Genomic DNA, 20,677 nt, shown 5'->3' with positions numbered 1-20,677 from the left:
TACCATGTCCAGCGAGATCCAAGAATTTTACCAAAATGTTTTGGAGGAAGTTCTAGAAGAAGCAAGCCCATGGGAATATACATCCCAAGAGACTGTAGTACATAAGTGCCTGAGAATGTACAGGGAGAGGCTTGGTGAAGCGTAACAAGATAGCAAGGGATACTAAGCATCCCTGTAATTTCACACATTGCAGAAAATGCCAAGACAAGCCTGACCTTCTCAAAACCGGTTCTTAAAGAGCTGCCAGGATCCACGATTCAGGCTTCTTACCTCCTCAATGTCTTGATCATTGAATTTATAATTGAGAGCTTCTTTAATAGATAATTCCTTTTTATTTATTTCATCTAGTGTGGGCAGCTGCATGCCAGCAGAAAACATCTGGACCAAAATGTGATTAAAAAAAGCTATCAGAAAGGGGTTTGGGAAAGAACATGTTACAAACAACGGCTAGGCAGTCTAGCCACTTACCGCTTCTTTCCACTTCATGAATTCACTTTCAGTGAATTCTTGGTTTGATACAAACTCTAGGCGGAACACTCGTTGGTCATTGCCATGCCTATAAAAGAGAGACAGAGAGGGACAGCACCTCAAAGAATGTGCACATTGACTGTAACCAGCCAAGCAACTGTACCAGACACTGTATTTTATAGTGTCCTTGTCTGTGGGTCTCAACCTTCTGAGTTATCAAGGAGACACAAAAAGTGTTAGTGCTAAAGCACCAACTAGATCTACTAAGCCCAAATTTCTCAGAGTAAGAGCCAGGCACAAAGCAATCTGGAGGTCTTTTCAATGGGAGCCTACAGGGCCTGGTGAGTGCTTCAGAAGCCTATCTACCCATCACCCTCAAGAGCCCGTCAGTATCAGGGATACTCTACATGGGTCCAGGAATGAACAACAGAACAGGGTTTCTGCGGACCAGTGCCTTGGCAAATAGGGACTCAGAACTATACTCTTGAAATTTTTCTGAACACACTAGCCTAACCAGCTCTTTTCTATTTCTTCTTTAGATTTTTTTTTTCTTTTAATGTATATGTGTGACTGTCCACAAGTATCTTTATGTGTATCTGGGGAGGCCAGAAACAAGAGTAATGGGTAGTCATGAGCCATTGTGTGGGTGCTGGGAACTGAATCCAGGCCCTCTAAATGAACAGCAAGTACTCTTAAATCTGAGCCATTTCTCCAGACCCTCAACCAGCTCCCATGAAAACAAATAGTAAACTTATTGCCTGTGTGCTTACAGGTTCAAGCAAGTGTGGCAGAGGACACTAGGAGGAGTCAGTTCTCTCCTCCCACATGGTTCCCGGAGTGAACTTAGTCCTCATCAGTCTTGGTGGCAAGTACCTTTACCTCCAGGCCATCTTGTTGGGCCCCAAACCCTTTTAAACAAACTAGGTAGGCTGGAGAGGATCTGGGAAGGGAATCTCTAGCACTTACGTGCTACACCTTCTGATCTGGTCTGTTAAACCTAACTGGCAGGGTTCAGGAGGGAAGGGGCAGGGGTTTGAGTATTTGTTATCTCCTTTATCCTAAAGTCAAGAACAGTGCCAGGCACACAGGACAAGTTCAGGAAATGTGCTGAGTAATGACATTTACATTTCTTTTTGTTTGTTTTTTGAGACAGAGTTTCTCTGTGTAGCCATGGCTGTCCTGGATTTGCTTTATAGACCAGGCTGGCCTCGCAGAGATCTGCCTATCTCTGCCTCCTGAGTGCTGGGATTAAAGGCGTGCGCCACCAGCTGGATATTTCCATTTCTTTCTTTCTTTTTTTAAAGATTTGTTTATTTATTATGTATACAGTGCACATCAGATCACATTATAGATGGTTGTGAGCCATCATGTGGTTGCTGGGAATTGAACTCAGGACCTCTGGAAGAGCAGTTAGTGCTCTTAATCTCTGAGCCATCTCTCCAGCCCCTGATATTTCCATTTCATTGAAGAGGAAACTAAGCCTAGAAACCTGACCTTCCTTGTCAAAGACGAAGCTAGTTAAAGAGAGCCCAGATCAGAAAGAAGCAAGCCTCCTAAGAACCTGATGACTGTCCCTCTGTATAGCCTAACACATTGTAGCCTTGTCTCTTATGAGAGACAGTAACTCTATAGGAACAATAGATCCAAGCTTTTCTCTATGTGCCTTGTGGGGATCATACATCATACATAGTGCCCAGTGCTATGAATATTACATTGGAAGCTAACTGCCCAAGAGGCAGTACCTGTTCAAAAAGATAGCTAAAGCCACCACAGAAGGATCTCTTAGACTTGGGCATGGTGGCACACACCAGTCATCCCAACCCTGGGAAAGCTTAGGCAGGAGTAGGAGTTTGTGACCAGCTTGGGTTATATAAAGACCTTGTCAACAAGACAGGGAAGGGGGTGAGGAGATGAGAGGGTGGCTAACTCATTACGTACTTCTAGGTGGCCTGGAGTTCACCATATACCTCAGGCTAGCCTTAAACTTGGTGTGAACCTCCTGCTTCTGCCACTGGAGTGCTAGGGTTACAGGGTGTGTCACCATGCCTGGCTTAGGAAGTGTGTCTTACCGTAGCTGTAGCCCTTTGTTTGTTCTGGTACCACCCAGCTGGTAAACTTTGGCAGTTTCCACAACACCTGTGATCTCAGCCACCTAAGAGAAAGATCAGAGACACCAGTAAAAAGCCTCCTCCAAGCTGGACATAGTGGCGCATGCCTTTAATTCCAGCACTTGGGAGGCAGAGGCAGGCGGATCTCTGTGAGTTCAAGGCCAGCCTGGTCTACAAAGTGAGTCCAGAATAGCCAAGACTACACAGAGAAACCCTGTCTTGAAAAACCAAAAAAAAGAAAAAAAAAACCCAAAAAAATCCAAAAACAAAGCCCCTCTTCCAGAGCTTCCCACCACAACAGGCTGCTTTTGGTTTTTGTTGTTTTGATTTTTTTTTTTTTGAGACAGGGTTTCTCTGTGTAGCCTTGGCTGTCCTGGACTCATTTTGTAGTTCCAGGCTGGCCTTGAACTCAGAGAGACCTGCCTGCCTCCACTTCCCAAATGCTGAGATTACAGGCTTGTGCCACTAGGCCCAGCTCACCATGTTTCTTGTGATTCTTTCCACCCAAGCACAGAAGAGCTGTGAAACAGGAGCCCACAGGGCTTAGCTCATGTTTAAAATTCAGATGGCTAAGGCCAGTAAGCCTTATGCTCAGGGCAAGCAAGATTTAGGACAAAGGTCCACTATTGAAAAGTCAAAGGTCAGTCCTTTGGTTTTTTGTTTGTTTTTCTTTTTTTTTTAACTTTTTTTTTTTTTTTTGGGTTTTTCGAGACAGGGTTTCTCTGTGTAGCCTTGGCCATTCTGGACTCACTTTGTAGACCAGGCTGGCCTCGAACTCACAGCGATCCGCCTGCCTCTGCCTCCCGAGTGCTGGGATTAAAGGCATGCGCCACCACGTCCGGCTTGTTTGTTTTTCAAGACAGGGTCTCTCTGTAGCATTAGCTGTCCTGGACTCACTTTGTAGACCAGGCCTGCCTTGAACTCACAACGAGCGGCCTGCCTCTGCCTCCCAAATGCTGGGATTAAAGGCATGCGCCACCATGCCCAGCGTCAGTCCTTTGTTTTTGTCATTGAGTATTGAACATGCTAGGTAAATAAGTGATACTCCCAGCACCTCATCCTTAAACAACAACACCCCAACGTTTACTCAATTATTTAATGTATGTGTGCACACGCAGGCACACATGTGCCAGAGCATGGAGACCAGAAGACAACCTGTGAGTCAGTTATCTCTTCCTGGGTTGGTTTCAGGGATCAGAGTCAGTGGTCAGGCTTGGTGGCAAGTGCCTTGAAGAACTGAGCCATCTCAGCTCCACCCACCCCAACTACTGTTCTTGTCAAGGCACATTTGGAGTTCAGAGGACAGCTCTCTTTCCACCATATGGTCCTAGGGAGTGAACTCAGATGGACAGGCCTGGTGACAAACATGCTCCTTATTTTATTTATTTATTTATTTATTTATTAAAAGAAAAGTTTGGGCTTAGAGGGCAAAAGCCTGACAACCCAAGTTGGATATCTAGAAGCTGTATAAAAAGTCAGATGTGAGCTGGGCTTGGTGCATGTGTTTAATCCCAGCACCTGAGAGGCAGAGGCAGACCAGCCTGTCTACAGAGCTAATTCCAGGACAGCCATGGCTACACAGAAAAAACCCTATATCATCCTATCCTAATTCCCCCAAAAGAAGGCAGATGTGGTGGTGCACATATGTAATGCCAGGATTTCCATGGGGAGATGGCAGCAGGAATCGAAGAATGGCCCTGAAGCTCACCAGCCAGCTGGCCTCCTAGAGCACACAGGGTGGCAGAAACAAGAGACCACCTCAAAATGAGACAAAAATACAGAACTGCCTTCCTAAAGTTGCTCTTAGACCCCCACACATGCATCATGCCACTTACAATAGTAATTTAAAAAAAAAAAAAAGGTGAGACTGGTAAGATGGCTCAGTGTAACTTCCCCCACATACATCTTACACACAGTAATAATAAATACATTTTTTTAAGGTTTTAAAATGTGTGTGTGCATGAGTGGGTATGCTTGCCTGTGTATGCTCATGTGGAGCCAGAAAGTCAGGTGTCCTCTATCATTTTCTACCTTAGTTTTTTGTTTTGTTTTGTTTTTTCAAGACAGGGTTTCTCTGTGTATCTTGGCTGTCCTGTAACTCACACTGTAGACCAGGCTGGTCTTAAACTCAGAGATCCGCCTGCCTCTGCCTCTTGAGTGCTGGAATTAAAGGCATGTGCCACCACTGGCCAACTCCACCTTAGTTTTTTGAGATGAGGTTCCTCACTGAACTAGGAGATTGATTGCTGTTCCAACTGGACTGGCCAGTGAGTTCCTGGGACCTGCCTGTCTTTGACCCTCAGGACAGAGGGCTCTATGTGTGTAATGCCAAACCCAGCTTTTGTGTGAGTGCTGGGGACCTGAACTCAAGTCCTCACGCATATGCAGAAGCACTTTACCTGCTGAGCCATCTCCCTAGTCTGAGACTTAGATCTTAGCCCAGGCTGGCCTCAAAGTCACTGAGTTCATTCTGCCTCAGTCTCTGGCTTTAAGTACTACAGGCATGTGCTGCCATGTGTGGCACACAGACCAGTTTCTATCATTCAGATGAGAAGAAGATGAAGGCGATCATGGCTAGTAGCATTCCTACAAGGAATGAACCACATTACAACTAGACAATGGAAAACAAAACAAGCAAAAGCAAAACAGAACCATCAAAAGGGACCAGCATGGGTATAATTCTAGCACTTGAGAGGCTGAGGCCAGAGGACCAAGAGTTCAATGCCAAGATAGGTATGGTGGTTCATGCCTTCAATCCCATCAATCCACAGGTGAGATCCTATCTCTGGGTATGTGTGGTGGTGTGTCTCAATAGGTGGTGGTGTACACCTTTGATCCTAACACTGGGGAAGCAGAGGCTGGTACATCTCTCGAGTTGGAAGCCATCCTGGTCTACAGAGAGTGAACTGCGTAACAGCCAGGCCTGTCTTAGGGAGGAGGAAAAGGAGTACAAGGTCAGTGTGGGCTACACAGTAAGACTCAGTGTAAAAAAAATAAATCAGAAAAAGAAAAATAAAGCCACTAGGCTCCAGCACCCAAACCACAGTGACAGGGCTGGAGCCCACGGGAGCCAGGGCAGGGCTGGAGTCACTGTTTTCTCATACCAGGTCTAGGTGACTTGGTATGCAAAATGGCAATTTTTCATACACAGAAAATTTTCATTCACTTATTTCTCAAACAAACAAAACTTTATTAGATAAGTCTGAACAACCACATCATGCTGAAAAGAGAAAAGGTGATTCTAAATTCAAGTACCCCAGTTCTCTGGGCTCCCAAGTGTTGCCAGTCAGTTGTAAATCATTGTCACCGATGGACAAGCTGCTCCACTACACTCCAGCTTCTCTCCTGCTGGCCTGGCTCCTAAGTCTCTGGCCCAAAGACCCATGTGCTAAAGCTCCAGTCTTTGGGTTGGCAATACAGGGAGGGAGCAGAAACCACTGGAGGTTTTGTTGGCTTCTCCTTGTCTTTGAGACCGTCTCTCTACGTAGTCTTGCCTTTCCTATGTAAAGCAGGCTGGCCTCAAACTTACAGAGACCCACCAGCCTCTGCTGTGCACCATCATGTCTAGCTGCCGCAAGGTTTGGGATCACTGGCATGCTCTCAGGGAAACTATGAACCTAGGCCTCTTCCTCTAAAGCCTGGGAAGTCAGATTTGCAGCTTTATGCACCTCTTATACTAGTCCCTCCTTCAAGGTCCTCTTTCTTGTCTTCAAAACAGGGCTTCTCTGTGTAGCCCTGGCAGTTTGGGAACTCATTCCATAGACCAGGCTGGCCTCGAACTCATCTGCCTACCTCTGCCACCTGAGTGTTGGGACTAAAGACATGTACCACCAGTTGGAGAGATGGCTCAGAGGTCAAGAGCACCAGCTGCTCTTTCAGAGGTCCTGAGTTTAATTCCCAGAAACCAAATGGTGGTTTACAACCATCTATAATGAGATCTGGTGCCCTCTTTTGCCTGTAGGTGTACATGTAGGCAGAGCATTGTATACAGAGTAGTAAATAAATAAATCTTAAAACAAACAAACAAAACAAAACAAACAAAAAACCCACTGGCCTAGAAATTAATCTGTAGACTAGATTGGTTTGTAGCAATTCTCCTGCCTCTGTCTCTCAAGTGCTAGGATTATAGGTCTGTGCCACCACACCTGGCCTTTTCTGTTTTTGAGACAGGGTCTCACTCCATAGCTCAGGCTGGCTTCAAGCTCACAGCAATCCTCAAAACAGCCTCCCAAGTGCTGGAATTACAGGCGTGGGCTACTTTTCCTAGCTAAAAGAGAAGCTGACTAATACAGGCAAATGGTGGCAGAAGAATAACAGATTTGTTCAGCAGCTCCCACTCCCAGTAGATAATCATTACATTTAAAATATGGAGAATTGTCCCAAGGAAGAACACCAACCCGGTAAACTGGCTTGCTATTGTGGTTTCCAATGCCAATCCGTACAAAACATCCTGTGACAGTTTTAGCAAAGAAGGGCATGTGACACCAGCGTTCTAGCTTATGCCTTGATAATCGAACCCGATTCAGTTCCTCAGGTAAGGAGACTGGCTGTGATTTTGGAGGGATTTCTTCTTTCCTATGAGAAACAGAGAGCAGTGGTCACTGTAAAACCGCCAGAGACAGACAGCAAGTTCTCAATACTCACCTGAAGAGCATGTGACTAACTCAGTAGCTGAGACAAAGGATCAGATAAGAGCTACAGTTTCATCTATAGTGTCTACTGCCCTGAATGACCTTTGCTCCAGAAAGAAGCTGCAGGCCAGTCTGAGGTGATGTGCAGTCAGTTCCTATCTGCTAGGCTCAGGGAAATTGTCCATGGGTGCAGCCAGATACTAAATCAAGCCAAAGATGCAGCCCCCACAACTATACTAAGCTTCTCAACTAACAACCCTCCTGTGACAGCTAATCTTAGCTGTCAACTTGACACATCTGGAAAGAGGAACTCAAAGCTGAAGGGCTGTCTTAGAATGGCCTGGGGGCAATATCTGTGGGGTATTTTCTTGCTATGATTGCTGTGGGAGGGCCCAGGACACTGTGGCTGTGCCATCCCTGGGCAGGTGGTCCTGGGTTATATGGGAAAGCTGGCTGGGCAACAGCCAGACCAAGCAAGCCAGTAAGTAGCATTTTTCTCTTAGTGTCTGCTTCAAGCTCTTGCCTTGGCGTCCCTTAATAATGGAACATTTCATAGGAAATAAACAATGAACCCTTCCACCCCACCTGCCTACTAGATCAAAACAGACAGCTTACTCTTCTTCTTCATCAGATGATGATGTGCGGGATGAGCGGTCAGATTTCTCACTGGACTTGTCATCATCTTCTTCTTCCTCATCATCAGAGTAGACCTCACTGGTTTTCAATGGCTGTTTTTTGGCGAGGAGCTCAGCTAAAACAAAAGAGGAAACATTTACCTATGTATTCTTCACAAACAATAAATCTTTTACTCATCTTTTACCTTTGAAAAGAACTGGAACACAGAAAAGGACCCTAGCAGATAATCTACGTTTTCTAGACTGGTCTGTGATACCATGAGCCACACTGGGGTTAACCACAGTTAAGCATTCAGATACCAAGATCAGGTCCCATAGATGCCGACGACGACAACAACAAATTAGAAGGTTGCTACAGGGTAGGTAGAAATAGTTGCCAATCATACTGACATTCCCCAACCCTCCCCACATACTGCAGATTGAACCAGGGACTCTTATATGCTAGGCAAATGTTCTAAAAATGATCTATATAATCCCAGGCAGAGGCAGGCAGATCTCTGAGTTTGAGGCCAGCCTGGTCTACAAAGCAAGTCCAGGACAGCCAAGGACTACAAGAGAAACCCTATCGCCGGGGGTGGGGGGTGGGGGGGTGGGTAATTAAGTTTATGTATATATGTATGAGTGTAAAGGTCAAAGGATAAGATGCAGGGTGTGTGTGTGATAAGGTGCGGGGGGGAGTCAGCTCTCTCCTCCCATCATGTGGGTTCTAGGGATTGAACTCAGGCTGTCTGTCAGTTGCAGGGCAAACGCCTTTACCTGTTGATCTATCTTGCTGGTTCCCTTGTTGTCTTTTACTGTAGGCAAGATATTTGATATCAGGCAGGAAAGAATGAAGAAAACTCCTAATTATCTTTTGTTTTTCTCTGTCTTTTTAACCCATTATGTGTAGATGCCCAAGTAGGACAAAAGGTGTGAGATGCCCTGGAGCTACTTACAGGTACTTAAGAATCCCCTGACTGATGTGCTGGGAACTGTACCCATGTCTGACAGAAGAGCAGGAAGCACTCTTAACCACTGACCCATCCCACCAGCATTGCTTGGCTTCTGACAGTCTCACTATGTAGTCTAGGCTAGCCTTGAACCTTGGGAGTACCACTCAATCACCCATGCTACTTCCATTTCAGTAAAGCTGTGAAAAATGAGTGAAAAAGCATATAAAAAGGAGAGAGGGCCCAGCGATTAAGGGTTCCTATCGCTCTCCCAGGAGCCCTAACTCAATTCCATGTGAACTGGCTCACAACTACCTCCAACTCTGGCTTCAGAGCATCTGGTGCCTTCTTCTGGCCTCCTCATACACTCAGACACACAAAAGACAGGTGCGCACACATACACCTAAAAATAAATATCTCATTTTGAGAACAGTTTCTCTGTGTATCAAGCTTTGGCTGTCCTGGACTCTTTGTGGACCAGGCTGGCCTTGAACTCACAAAGATCCTCCTGCTTCTGCCTACTGAGTGCTGGGATTACAGGTGTGCCACTACCACCTGGCAATAAATGTTCTTTAAAAGGAAGAAAGAAGTTGGGAATTTAGCTCAGTGGTAGAGCACTTGCCTAGCAAGCGCAAGGCCCTGGGTTCAGTCCCCAGCTCTGAAAAACAAAACAAAACAAACAAATGAAAATAAAAGGAAGACAGACATTATGACATTCTGAGTGATAAGGTGAGCTTTAAAGGGCTTCTGGCTCAGTGCACTGTCCCACTATCTAGCTGCTTCAGGGTGAAGGCGGTCTAAATGCACGCGAACACAAAGGAAGAGTGCTTTGTTTTATTTTATTTATTTATTTTAAAATTTATTTCTTATTTTATGTGGATTGGTGTTTTGCCTGCATGTATGTCTGTATGAGGGCTTCAGATCTTGGAGTTATAGAGAGTTGCGAGCTGCTATGTGGTTGCTGGGAATTGAACCCAGGTCCCTTGGAAGAGCAGTCAGTACTCTCAACCACAGAGCCATCTCTCCAGGCTGGGATGTTTTATTTTAATTAAGCTCTTTCCTTCAGTGATGAGACTGCCTTCTGAATGCTGTTCCACCCCCTGTCAATGAAATGTAATGCACAAAAGATGGCTGTCTTCTAGCAGCTATAAAAAAGAATGGAAGTAGAGCTTGGTGTAGGGCGTGGTGCGTGCCTACAACCCCAGCTACTTAGAAGGCTGATCCAGGAGGAAGCTGAGTGTGAGGTCAGTGTGGGCAAAGTCGGAGGCGGCTTAAAAGGTGCTGCCACCAAGCCTGACAACCTGAGTTTGATCCCCAGAATCCACATGGTAGAAGGAGAGAATCACTCTCAAAAGATGTCTTCTGAATTCCAGACATATATATGGTATATATATGCCCCCATATATACAAACAAACAAAAAATTTATTTAAAAGTTCTCATATACATATATATGTATGTATGTGTGTGTGTGTATATATATAAAAATCTTCTCTAGTACTTAAAAAGCCCAAACAAAAACAACAAACCTACCCTAAACCCCCAACCAGGAATAACCTCCAGAATACAAACCCTACAAGAAGGAAGGGTACGTATGCATGTTTGTACATGTATGTACGTACAGAATGCTACCCACTGATGGTTGATGGAAGATAGCATGTGAGTCTATCTTTACATTTATAAAAAGAAAAAAGCAGCTATATAGAGAACCAGGGTCTGACATATTTTAGAGTGGCTTTGAACTTGCTATGGGGCCAAGGGTAACCTCAAACTTCTAATTCTATTGTGTCAAGTACCCCAGGGAAGTGCTGGGATTAGAGAGGTGCCTTCATGCCTGGGATCAAACCCAGGGCTTTGTGCACCGCAGGCGAAGCATCCTACCAACCAAGTGACACCCATCCCCTTGGCATGCACATGAAATGCTTAACTGATGCCCACTCTGGGGAGGGGTATGGCGGTAAATAGAAGGATGTGAAAGCTAAGCTTCCCCTTAATATACCTTGTGTGACATTATGAAATACATCTTCATTCCCTTTCCTGGCACACAACTCCTAAAATCCATGGAATCTTCAAAGTGATAGTGTCTTTTAGTATGTTAATGAGTTGACTGGTGGCTGCAAGCCATAGGCTGGTCCCTGGAAAGACCAAGGCAGGATTAGGGCTGAGACTCAGATTCTCTAAGGAGAGGGTTGAAGATTAAGCAGACTACCAATGGCCAGTAATTTGCTCGATCTTTCCTCTGTAATGAAGCCTCAAAAACCAAAACACCAAAAACCAACGGAGCAAGGGAGGAGGGTGCATTCCATAGGCTAGGATATGGAAAGCTGGGTGGCTGAACCAGTCAAAGTTTCTAGAGGGTGGCCTGTCCAGAGAAGTAGGGGAATTTCCTTGCAAATGTCCCATTGTATGAATCATGTCAGCTGTATCCTTTGTAATAGCTTTTATAATACATAGCTGTACACAGCTGTAATCCTAGCGCTCTGGAGTGGACACACAGGACTACAAATTCAAGGTCAACCACAGCTATGTGGAACCCAGTCCAGAGTAAACTACTTAAGACCTGTCTCAAACAAAAACACAAGCCAACAAGCCGAAGTACGCCTGAGTCCTGTGCAACACTGTATGTAGCAAATTAACTCAGCAAAGGGAAGCAGGACTAGGCTCAGAAGCACAGATAAAAGAACCTGGACATTGATGGAAAAACTAAGCCCTCAACTTGTGGGTAATGTCAGCTCAGGGCTTGAACTGAATTACTCAGTCAGTTTCTGGTTAGAATCAGTTGCTAATTTGTCAGTGGGAGAAATTACCATACTAGAGATCATGTAAGTTTTGTGTTGATTGTTGTTAAATACATATGTAAGAAACTGACTTTGGGGACTGGAGAGATGGCTCAGTGGTTGCTCTTTAGAGGACCCTGGTTCAGTTTCCAATACCCACACAGGAGGTCACACACATTCCTAACTCTAGTTCTAGGGGAGTATAGAAGGCATGCACCAGATACACAGATATACATGCAGAAAAATGCTCATACATATATGTAGTGGATGTAAATGTTTTTGTTTTGATCCCAAGTGTAGGATGGGGAACAGACTGGTGAGAGAACAGATGACATTTGTTCACTAGACGAGGAACCACCCTTAGTGGGGGCGTGGTCTTTGCCAGCTGTGAGAGGAGATAGATGAGCCCCAATCAGGAGGCTGGGCCTCTAGGTCTTGGTGTTGTTCCTATTGTCTGGCTGTTTATCGCTCCATTTTGATATGTTCCTAAAGAGAACCACTCCAGAGAACGCTTCGAGGCCTGGGTTCTGGCTTTCACTCCGGGTTCCACCTGCTGCAGTTGCAGCCACCTTTGCTGAATTGCTGGTTTGCTGTTTAACTGGTCTGTTGGAATCCTGCCAACCATGCCGGTGGAATCGCTCCAAGGAACTGAATCTAAAAAGGTCTACTTCTGTTTCCATTAGCCTCTTTTCTCTCCTATCTAGGGTAGGTGAGTTGGAAGGGAGGTGTAAGCATTAAAGAACCTCAAATAAAGTAGGTTTGGAAAAGTTTGAAGCCTACACATATAAAATAAATAAGTCTAAAGAAACTGGGTTTGTCTTTGGTTTTTTCTCTTTATCTACAGATGTTTATTAGAAGATCTGATTTTGAAGTGGATGCTGTGGTGCACGCCTGTAATCCCAGCACCTGGGAGGCAGAGGCAGGCAGATCGTTGTGAGTTCAAGGCCAGCTTGGTCTACCAAGCAAGTCCAGGACAGCCAGGGTTTACACAGAGAAACCCTGTCTCAAAAAAACCAAAACCAAAACCAACCAACCAACCAACAACAACAACAACAACAACAACAAAAACCAAAAAAACCTACAAAGATCTGAATTTGGAATCATGGATTTTATAATTTATTCATGAAACAAAGTAATAAATAAAAGGGTTTTTTTTGTTTGCTTGTTTTTCGAGACAGGGCTTCCTTGGCTTTGTAGACTAGGCTGTCCTTGAACTCACAGAGATCTACCTGCCCCTGCCTCCAAAAGTGCTGGGATTATAGGCATGTGCCATTGCACCCAGCTTAAAAGATTATTTTTAAACATCAAAATCAAATTAAACCAAAATATTATTTGATGAATAACCACAAAGAAAGGGGCTGTAATGAGTAACTTTAAAAAAAGATTTGAGCTGGGTGGTGGTGGTGCACACCTTTAATCCCAGCACTCGGGAGGAAGAGGCAAGTGGATCGTTGTGAGTTCAAGGATAGCCTGATCTACAAAGTGAGTCCAAGACAGCCAAGGTTAGAAAGAGAAACCCTGTCTCGAAAAACCAAAATAAATAAATAAAACAAAATAAAAAGATTTGAAAACAGGGCGGTAGTGGCGCATGCCTTTAATCCCAACACTTGGGAGGCCGAGGCAGGTGGATCTCTGTAAATTCAAGGCCAGCCTGGCTACAAAGTGAGTCCAGGACAGCCAAGTCTACACAGAAAAACCCTGTCTTGAAAAACCAAAAGAAGCGGGCATAGTGGTGCTCGCCTTTAATCCCAGCACTCAGGAGGCAGAGACAGGTGGATCGCTGTGAGTTCAAGGCCAGCCTGGTCTACAGAGTGAGTTCTAGGATAGCCAAGACTTCACAGAGAAACCCTGTCTCAAAAAACAAAAAAACCAAACCAACCAAAAACAACAAAAAGATTTGGGTGTGATATGATGCAAACCTGTAATCCCAGAATTTTTAGGGCCGTCTGGGGTGTGAGACTCTGGGGTATCTCAAAACAACAGGGAGAGTTGTGGCAATGGCTCAGCTGGTAAAATTCTTACCAGATGTCATAAAGACCCAAGTTGAGATCCCTGGACCTCACGTACAAAGCTGGGTACAGGATTACATACCTGTAATCACAGCATAGGAAAGACAGACAGGCAGATCCCCTGGAGCTTACTGGACAGTCTGATGAGGCCAACTGTCAAGTTCTAGGTCAAGCGAGAGGCCCTAATAACGTGGAGAGCAACTGAGAAATATATCTGATGTCCACCTTTGGCTTCCACCTGTAAGAGGAGTGAGTGTGTGTGTGTGCGTGTGCGTGCATGCGCGCATCACATGTAGGCAGTAGCCACCAGAGGTGAGAAAAAAGTACTGTAACTTCCTAGAACTGGAGTTACAGGTGGTTGCGAGCCACCATGTGGGTGCTGGGAGTCAAACACGGGCCCTTTAGAAGAATAGCTTTGTGTTCCTAAGTGCTGAGTCAACTTTCCATGTCTCTTATCAATTGAATTTAAAAAAAAAAAAAAAAAAAAAAAAAAAAAAAAAAAGACAAGGTTTCTCTGTGCAGCTCTGGCTGTCTTGGAATTGCTTTGTAGACCAGGCTGTCCTCAAACTCACAGAGATCCACCTGCCTCTGCCTCCCTGAGAACTGGGATTACAGGCATATGCCATTGCATCCAGCTTGTTTTATTTATTTATTTAAAGGGCAGCAATGTGTCTTGCCACCATGCCAGCCAATGTGTCTTTTTTTTTTTAAAAAAAAGGGAAGCCCATTTTTTTTAATGCTTACCATGTAACAAAACCTTTATTAACATTTTAAACAGAGGTTTGGCTATTATAGAAACTTATAACTTCTAAACTTAAATTGGGGCAAATAGCTAGAGGGCAGAGTGATGCTATCACTGCCCACTGGGAATGCAGACTGAAGAATTAATAGCCACCCCTAAGAGAGAGGACCAGGAGCAAGGTCGATTCTTTCTGGATGTTGTAATCAGAAAGGGTGTGGCCATCCTCCAGCTGCTAAGATGAGCCTCTGTTGGTGGGGGTGGGAGGTGGGAGTGCCCTCTTTATCCTGGATCTTGGCCTTCTTGCTGGTCAGGGTCTTCATGAAGATTTGTATTTTGACCTGTTAACAAATGTGATGAAACCACAAACCGCCAAGCCTGTGGAAAGAACCACATCACTATGCCCCACCTTTTTTTTTTTAATGGGCAAATGTGTCTTCAACAATGAATGTTGGGTGCCGGGCATGGTAGCGCACGCTTTTAATCCCAGCACTCTGGAGGCAGAGGCAGGCGGATTGCTGTGAGTTCGAGGCTAGCCTGGTCTACAAAGCAAGTCTAGGACAGCTAAGGCTACACAGAGAAATCCTATCTCAAAAAACTAAAACCAAACCAAACAAGCAAACAAACAAACAACAACAACAACAAAAAACAATGAATGTTGGAGTCAGGTAGTAGTGCTGTACATCTTTAGTCCTAGTACTTAGAATGCAGAGGCAGGCACATCTCTAAGCTCCAGGTCCACACAGTGAGTTCCAGGACAGCTAGAGCTATACAGAGAAACCCTGTCTCAAAAAAAAAAGCAAAGCAAAACAAAAAAAAAAAGTCCCAAACAAGCATATAACAATGGGTGTTAGGAAAATAGGATAATAATGTAAAAAAGAAAATATATTAATTGGCCCCTTTATTACATATATTAAAACTAACTGAAGATGGATCAAGATCTAAATATAAGAACAAAACTATAAAAGTCTTGGAGGAAAGGCTGGAGACATGGCTTAGAGGTTAAGAACAGCTAGTGCTGCTCTTTCAAAGGTCCTGAGTTCAATTCCCAGCAACCACATGGTGGCTCACAACCATCTACAATGTGATCTAATGCCCTCTTCTGGCTTGCAGGTGTACTGCAGGCAGAGCACCGTATACATAATTAAAAAAAAAAGTCTTGGAGGAAATCACTGAGGAATCATGACATTAAATTTGGCAAGGATTTCTTGGCTATGACATCTAAAGCTCATACAACCAACATAAAAAGACACATCAGCTGGGGTGGAGACGCATGCCATTAATCTCAGCATTTAGGAGACAGGCTGGTATCTGTGAGTTCAAGGCCAGTCTGGTCTACAAAGTGAGTTTCAGAGACCCTGCCTTAAAGGAAAGGGAAAGGAGGAGCAGTCAGGCATAAAAAGATTATGCAATATGATTTCATGCATATGAAATACTTAGAAAGCAGATTAGTGGCTTCCTTAGGCTAAGAAACTGTGGATCTGTTGGTTTCTTATGGATAAATGCATAAAAACCACTATTTTATTGCATAGAACTGTGAATAGTATATACTAAAAGCTGTTTGTGTTGTAAACTTTTCTGTCTCTCTTTTTTTTTTTTTTTTTTTTTTTTTTTTTTTTTTTGGGGGGGGGGTGGTGGTTTCCGAGACAGGGTTTCTCTTGTAGCTTGGCTGTTCTGGACTAACTTTGTAGACCAGGCTGTCCTTGAACTCACAGAGATCCGCCTGCCTCTGCCTCCTGAGTGCTGGGATTAAAGGTGTGTGCCACCACCACCCAGAGTGTTGTAAACTTTTCATGAGGAAACAGTATTTAATAAACTTTTTCTCAGTAAAGTTGTTTTTAAAAAAAAAGCTGTGGCTAGGCTGGTAGAGGAGGGCCTGGGTTCAGACTTCAGTACGAAGTAGACTAGCTGTGGTGTGAAGTGCTTGGGAGGCAGAAATAGAAGATCAGAAGCATAAAGTCATTCTTGGCTACCTAGCAAGCTTAATGCCAGCCTGGGTGGTATGAGACGTTGTTGTTTCCAAAAAGAAAATCAAGATTGTCCCCCCTCAACCCCACCTCCGTCTCTCAGGTCTTGCTATATTAACCAACCTAGTTTCAAGTCATTATCCTACCTGGGCTTCTCAAGTACTTAAAAAAGGCATGTTGCCATCATGCTTAGTTTCTTTCATTTTAAAAAGTTATTGTTTTATTTTCTATGTATGGCTATTTTGCCTACATGTATATTTACATGTACATGCCTGGTCAGAAGAGGGCATCAGATTTCCTAGAAGTGCAGTTACAATGGTTGTATGCAGTAATGCTCTTAACTGCTGAGCCATCTCCCCAGCCCTATGCCTAGCTTCTTGTTGTTATCTTTAAAGCAAACAAGAAACAAAAACAGAACAAAAATCCTAGCTTTGCATACTGACTGAAAAGGCACAAAAAGGGATTGAATAATCAGTAGAATACCATATTTTTCAGACCATAAGATGCACCTTAATTTCCCCCCACTTTTGTGGGGGAAAGTGTATCTTATGGTCCAATTGCTATTTTTATTGTTTTATTGTTTGTTTTACTGCTCTAAACACTGGGTATGTCTTATGGTCAGGTGTGTCTTATAGTCCAAAAAATACGGTATTCTTCTGTCCACACTGTAGTCTAAGCAGAAAGGTCTGCTAAGAGAAATGGCTGATCCTAAATCTCAAAATTAAGAAAGCTATATAAACTGGAAGGGTAAGGGACACTCTTAGAATGTGACTTAATATTAGATAGAGTTCATGGTTGGCATGCCTGAAACCCTAGGGTCTGTTCCCAGCATCCCACTATTTCCAAAAGACTAAAGGCTACGGTTGGTGATAGAACACTTGATTGCCTGAGATGTACCAGGTCCCAGTTTAGTCCTGACATGGGCAGGGAAAGAGAAAAGGGTGCTTTGCACGATGATCCCGAGCAGAAGCCGCCTTGCGCAGTTCAGCTGTGAGCCCTTGTGAAAGGACTGTCCCAGCTGGCTTGATGACTGTTTCTGTCCCCTCATGGAGACAACTCAGAATACCCAGAAACTCCCTACCACCTGCTGAGTGCAACTTAGCCCTTCTGCATGAGGCTTCAGGAGGGGCTAGAGCACTGGGTGGAGATTAGGAGAGTGGGGCTGCTCCCTCTACCCAGTCAGCTGCATCCCTGCTGGGGGTGGCCTTTTGGGGGAGGAACACTCACATCCCTTTAAGTCATGCCTCACCCATTATGGCAGCTGTTCTTGGTTGTCAACCTGACTACATCTGGAATGAACCAAAACAGAAAAATGGCTGGGTACACCTGTGAAAATGTTCTGGGTGTTGGTTTTTTGTTTTTGATCATTCAAAGTGGGAAGATCCATTTCCAATCTGGATCTTTGAGGTGAGAAGACGCAGCTCTACTCTGGGCCACACCTACTGCTGAAGCCTGTAAAAGGTCACGCAAGAGGGAAGTTTTCCTCTCATCGTTACTAGCAAGTCGACTCCCCTTCACTGGCACTAGAGTCTACTTTTAGGATTCTGGAGTACACCGAAGACGAGCTCAGACATCCAGCCCTGTGGACTGAACAATTACTGGGTTTGTGGACCTTCCACACACGGCAGCCATTGTTGATTAGCTGGACCACAGCCTATAAGTCATTCTAATAAATCTCCCTTTTATATATTTATATGTAGAGAGATTCAATTTGTAAGAAAACCCCAACTAATACAACCATGTTTTAAGGAAACCCAATATAGTCATTGATTCTCCAGAGTGAGGTTTGGTGGGACCTTGGAGGAGGAATAGGTGCTTATGTCTCCTCTTGGGAAGAAATTTTAGCAACAAAGGGAACACAAGAAAGGGTTTGGAGAAAGGAGCCTTGGGATCTTGTCAGGGGCCATAACTGTTTGACTAGTTGAATATGAAGAATAACAGCTGTACGAGACGGATTAAAACAAGACATGGATGATTCACATAAATATTAAGAATAAATTCCCACAACTGGTCCATGTACAGAGTAAGACTGCAGAACGCCCAGCCTTAAATGAGATATCTATATCATACCTTCTTTATAGGGCTCAGAGAATCTTTGCTGAAGAGGGAACCAAACATATAAACTGGATCATAAAGGATTGGATGGTTTTTTGTTTTTTTTTTTAAGATTTATTTACTTAATTTATACAGTATTCTGCCTACATGTGTGCCTGCACACCAGAAGAGGGCACCAGATCTCATTATAGATGGTTGTGAGCCACATGTGGTTGTTGGGAATTGAACTCAAGATCTTTGGAAGAACAGCCAGTGCTCTTAATTGCTGAGCCATCTCTCCAGTCTTGGATTTGATGCTTTAAAAAAAAAGTTATTTCTGTGTTGTGTCTATGTGCATATATGTACATGTATGTGGGTGGATGCATGTCCCTGCTTGTGTGCACAGGCTAAGAGGGCATTAGAGTCCTCAGAACTGGAGTGTTAGGAACTTGTATGATTTCCAGCTTGCTATATGGGTGCTGGGATACAAATTACAGTTTTTTGTAATTGTACAGGATGTACTCTTAACCACTGAGGCATTTATCCAACCCTGCTTCTGTGTGTGCGTGCGCGCGTGTATGTGTGCTTTATAGAAGTTATGTTAAAAGACTGGAGAGATGGCTTAGCAGTGACAAACACTTGCTGCTCTCACAAAGTACCTGGCCTTTTTCTCTAGCCCCCACAAAAAGAAATAACACTGGGGGTCTCATCTATAAGAGATGTTGAATTATTATAGTTAAAACACAGCATTGTTGGTATTTACTGTAAAACAATCTGGGAGGCTGGAGAGATGGCTCAGAGGTTAAGAGCACTGGCTGTTCTTCCAAAGGTCATGAGTTCAATTCCCAGCAACCACATGGTGGCTCACAGCCATCTATAACAAGATCTGATGCCCTCTTCAGACATGCAGGCAGAATGCTCTATACATAATAAATAAATCTTAAAACAAACAAACAAACAAACAAAACACACTGGTTTAAAAAACAGTAACAACAAACCAATCTGATGGAAAAGAAAATTACAGATTAACAAGAAAGACCATTGGATAAGTAGAAACTGAACAGTGAGATCAAAGACGCTCATTATACCACTGCCACTATGTCTGTTAAGTGTCCATAAAATATAGAGCTTAGAAGAAAAAAAAAGAAAAAATGGGGCTGGAGAGATGGCTCAGAGGTTAAGGACACACTGGCTGCTCTTCCGGAGGACCTGAGTTCCAATTCCCAACAATCACATGGTGGCTCACAACCATCTATAATGAGATCTGATGCCCTCTCCTGGCACGTAGGCACACATGCAGGCAGAACAGTATAAATAATAATAAATCTTAAAAAAAAAAAAAAGAAAAAAGAAAAAGGAAAGAAAAGAAAAAGAAACCAACATTCATTTTCCCCACTCACCTGTTCTGTTCTTCCGTTTTTCTCGCTCTGCTTTCAGCTCCTCCATGGCTTGCGATTTCTTATCTAGCTTCTCGTCCCGCTTGGAACGCCGTTCTTTATTGTGGGAGGTAACCTGGGGAGGGTGTGGAGTGGCTTTTTACTCAATGTTGGCAAGTGAACAAACTTAAAAACCTAGCTGAGCACAGTGGCAGACATCTTTAGTTCCAGTACGCAGCAGAGGCAGAGGCCAACATGGTCTACGTATGGAGTTCTAGGATAGCTACACACTGAGACCTTGTCTTGGGAGGGGGGGGAGGGAGTGATCTAATATGTTGATATGTTACTTCAAATGTAGAGATAACTATTTTTTTTCCCTGAGACAGGGTTTCTCTGTGTAGCCTTGGCTGTCCTAGAATTGCTTTGTAGACCAGGCTGGTCTTGAACTCACAGAGATCTGCCTGCCTCTGCCTCCCAAGTGCTAGGATTAAAGGCGTGCGCCACCATGTCTGACTGAGATGAGTAATTTTTATAACTATATTTATACTGAGTCTAGAGTGACACACATCTCAGCAAACATAATCAAGCTGTTGTCTTGGAAAGGGCGTTTACCAGCCTACCCTCCAGGGGCACCCCGATTTAGCCAGTCTTGAGTGAACATCCTCGGGAGCTCATCAGTGCAGTCAATGGTGCAATGGTGTTCAGAGACTATGAGGTCCCAGGCCGCAGATGCATGAGTTACCTGCACTAACCTAGGCTAGCAGCACTTCTTGTGGAACGCTCACCACACACACAGGTGTGTTCTCAATGGCCTCCTACCTGAGATTCTTGAATCTGAGTCAGCTTCTTCTTTTCTTGTTCTTCTTCCTGCTTTTTCTTTTTTTCTTTCTTTTCTTTCTTTTTGGCTGTTTTAAGTTTTTTCTTAATTTCAAATCTGGTTAAAAGATATTTGGTTTTTAAAAAAGCAATAAAATTATATATAAAGACTGGTTTCTATCAGCTGGGA

The 20,677-nt window shown here is 44.0% G+C and overlaps 1 protein-coding gene across 1 annotated transcript in view; it reads right to left on the bottom strand.

Moving 5' to 3' along the window:
- Positions 1–20,677, bottom strand: part of Rtf1 (RTF1 homolog, Paf1/RNA polymerase II complex component) — a 66,793-nt gene that overhangs the window by 10,889 nt on the left and 35,227 nt on the right. The window contains exons 5-11 of the mRNA XM_051144422.1: positions 20,491–20,605; positions 19,696–19,807; positions 7,823–7,958; positions 6,974–7,151; positions 2,538–2,620; positions 469–556; positions 271–378 (exon numbers count right to left, since the gene is read on the bottom strand). Coding sequence (XP_051000379.1) covers positions 271–378; positions 469–556; positions 2,538–2,620; positions 6,974–7,151; positions 7,823–7,958; positions 19,696–19,807; positions 20,491–20,605 — 820 coding nt within the window. The remainder of the gene's footprint in view (positions 1–270; positions 379–468; positions 557–2,537; positions 2,621–6,973; positions 7,152–7,822; positions 7,959–19,695; positions 19,808–20,490; positions 20,606–20,677) is intronic.

Source organism: Acomys russatus, chromosome 4 (genome assembly GCF_903995435.1).
Source record: "Acomys russatus chromosome 4, mAcoRus1.1, whole genome shotgun sequence".
In the NCBI taxonomy this organism is placed as follows: Eukaryota; Metazoa; Chordata; class Mammalia; order Rodentia; family Muridae; genus Acomys; species Acomys russatus.
The sequence above is the reverse complement of the archived record's forward strand: the minus strand, read 5'-3'. Positions and strand labels throughout refer to the sequence as shown.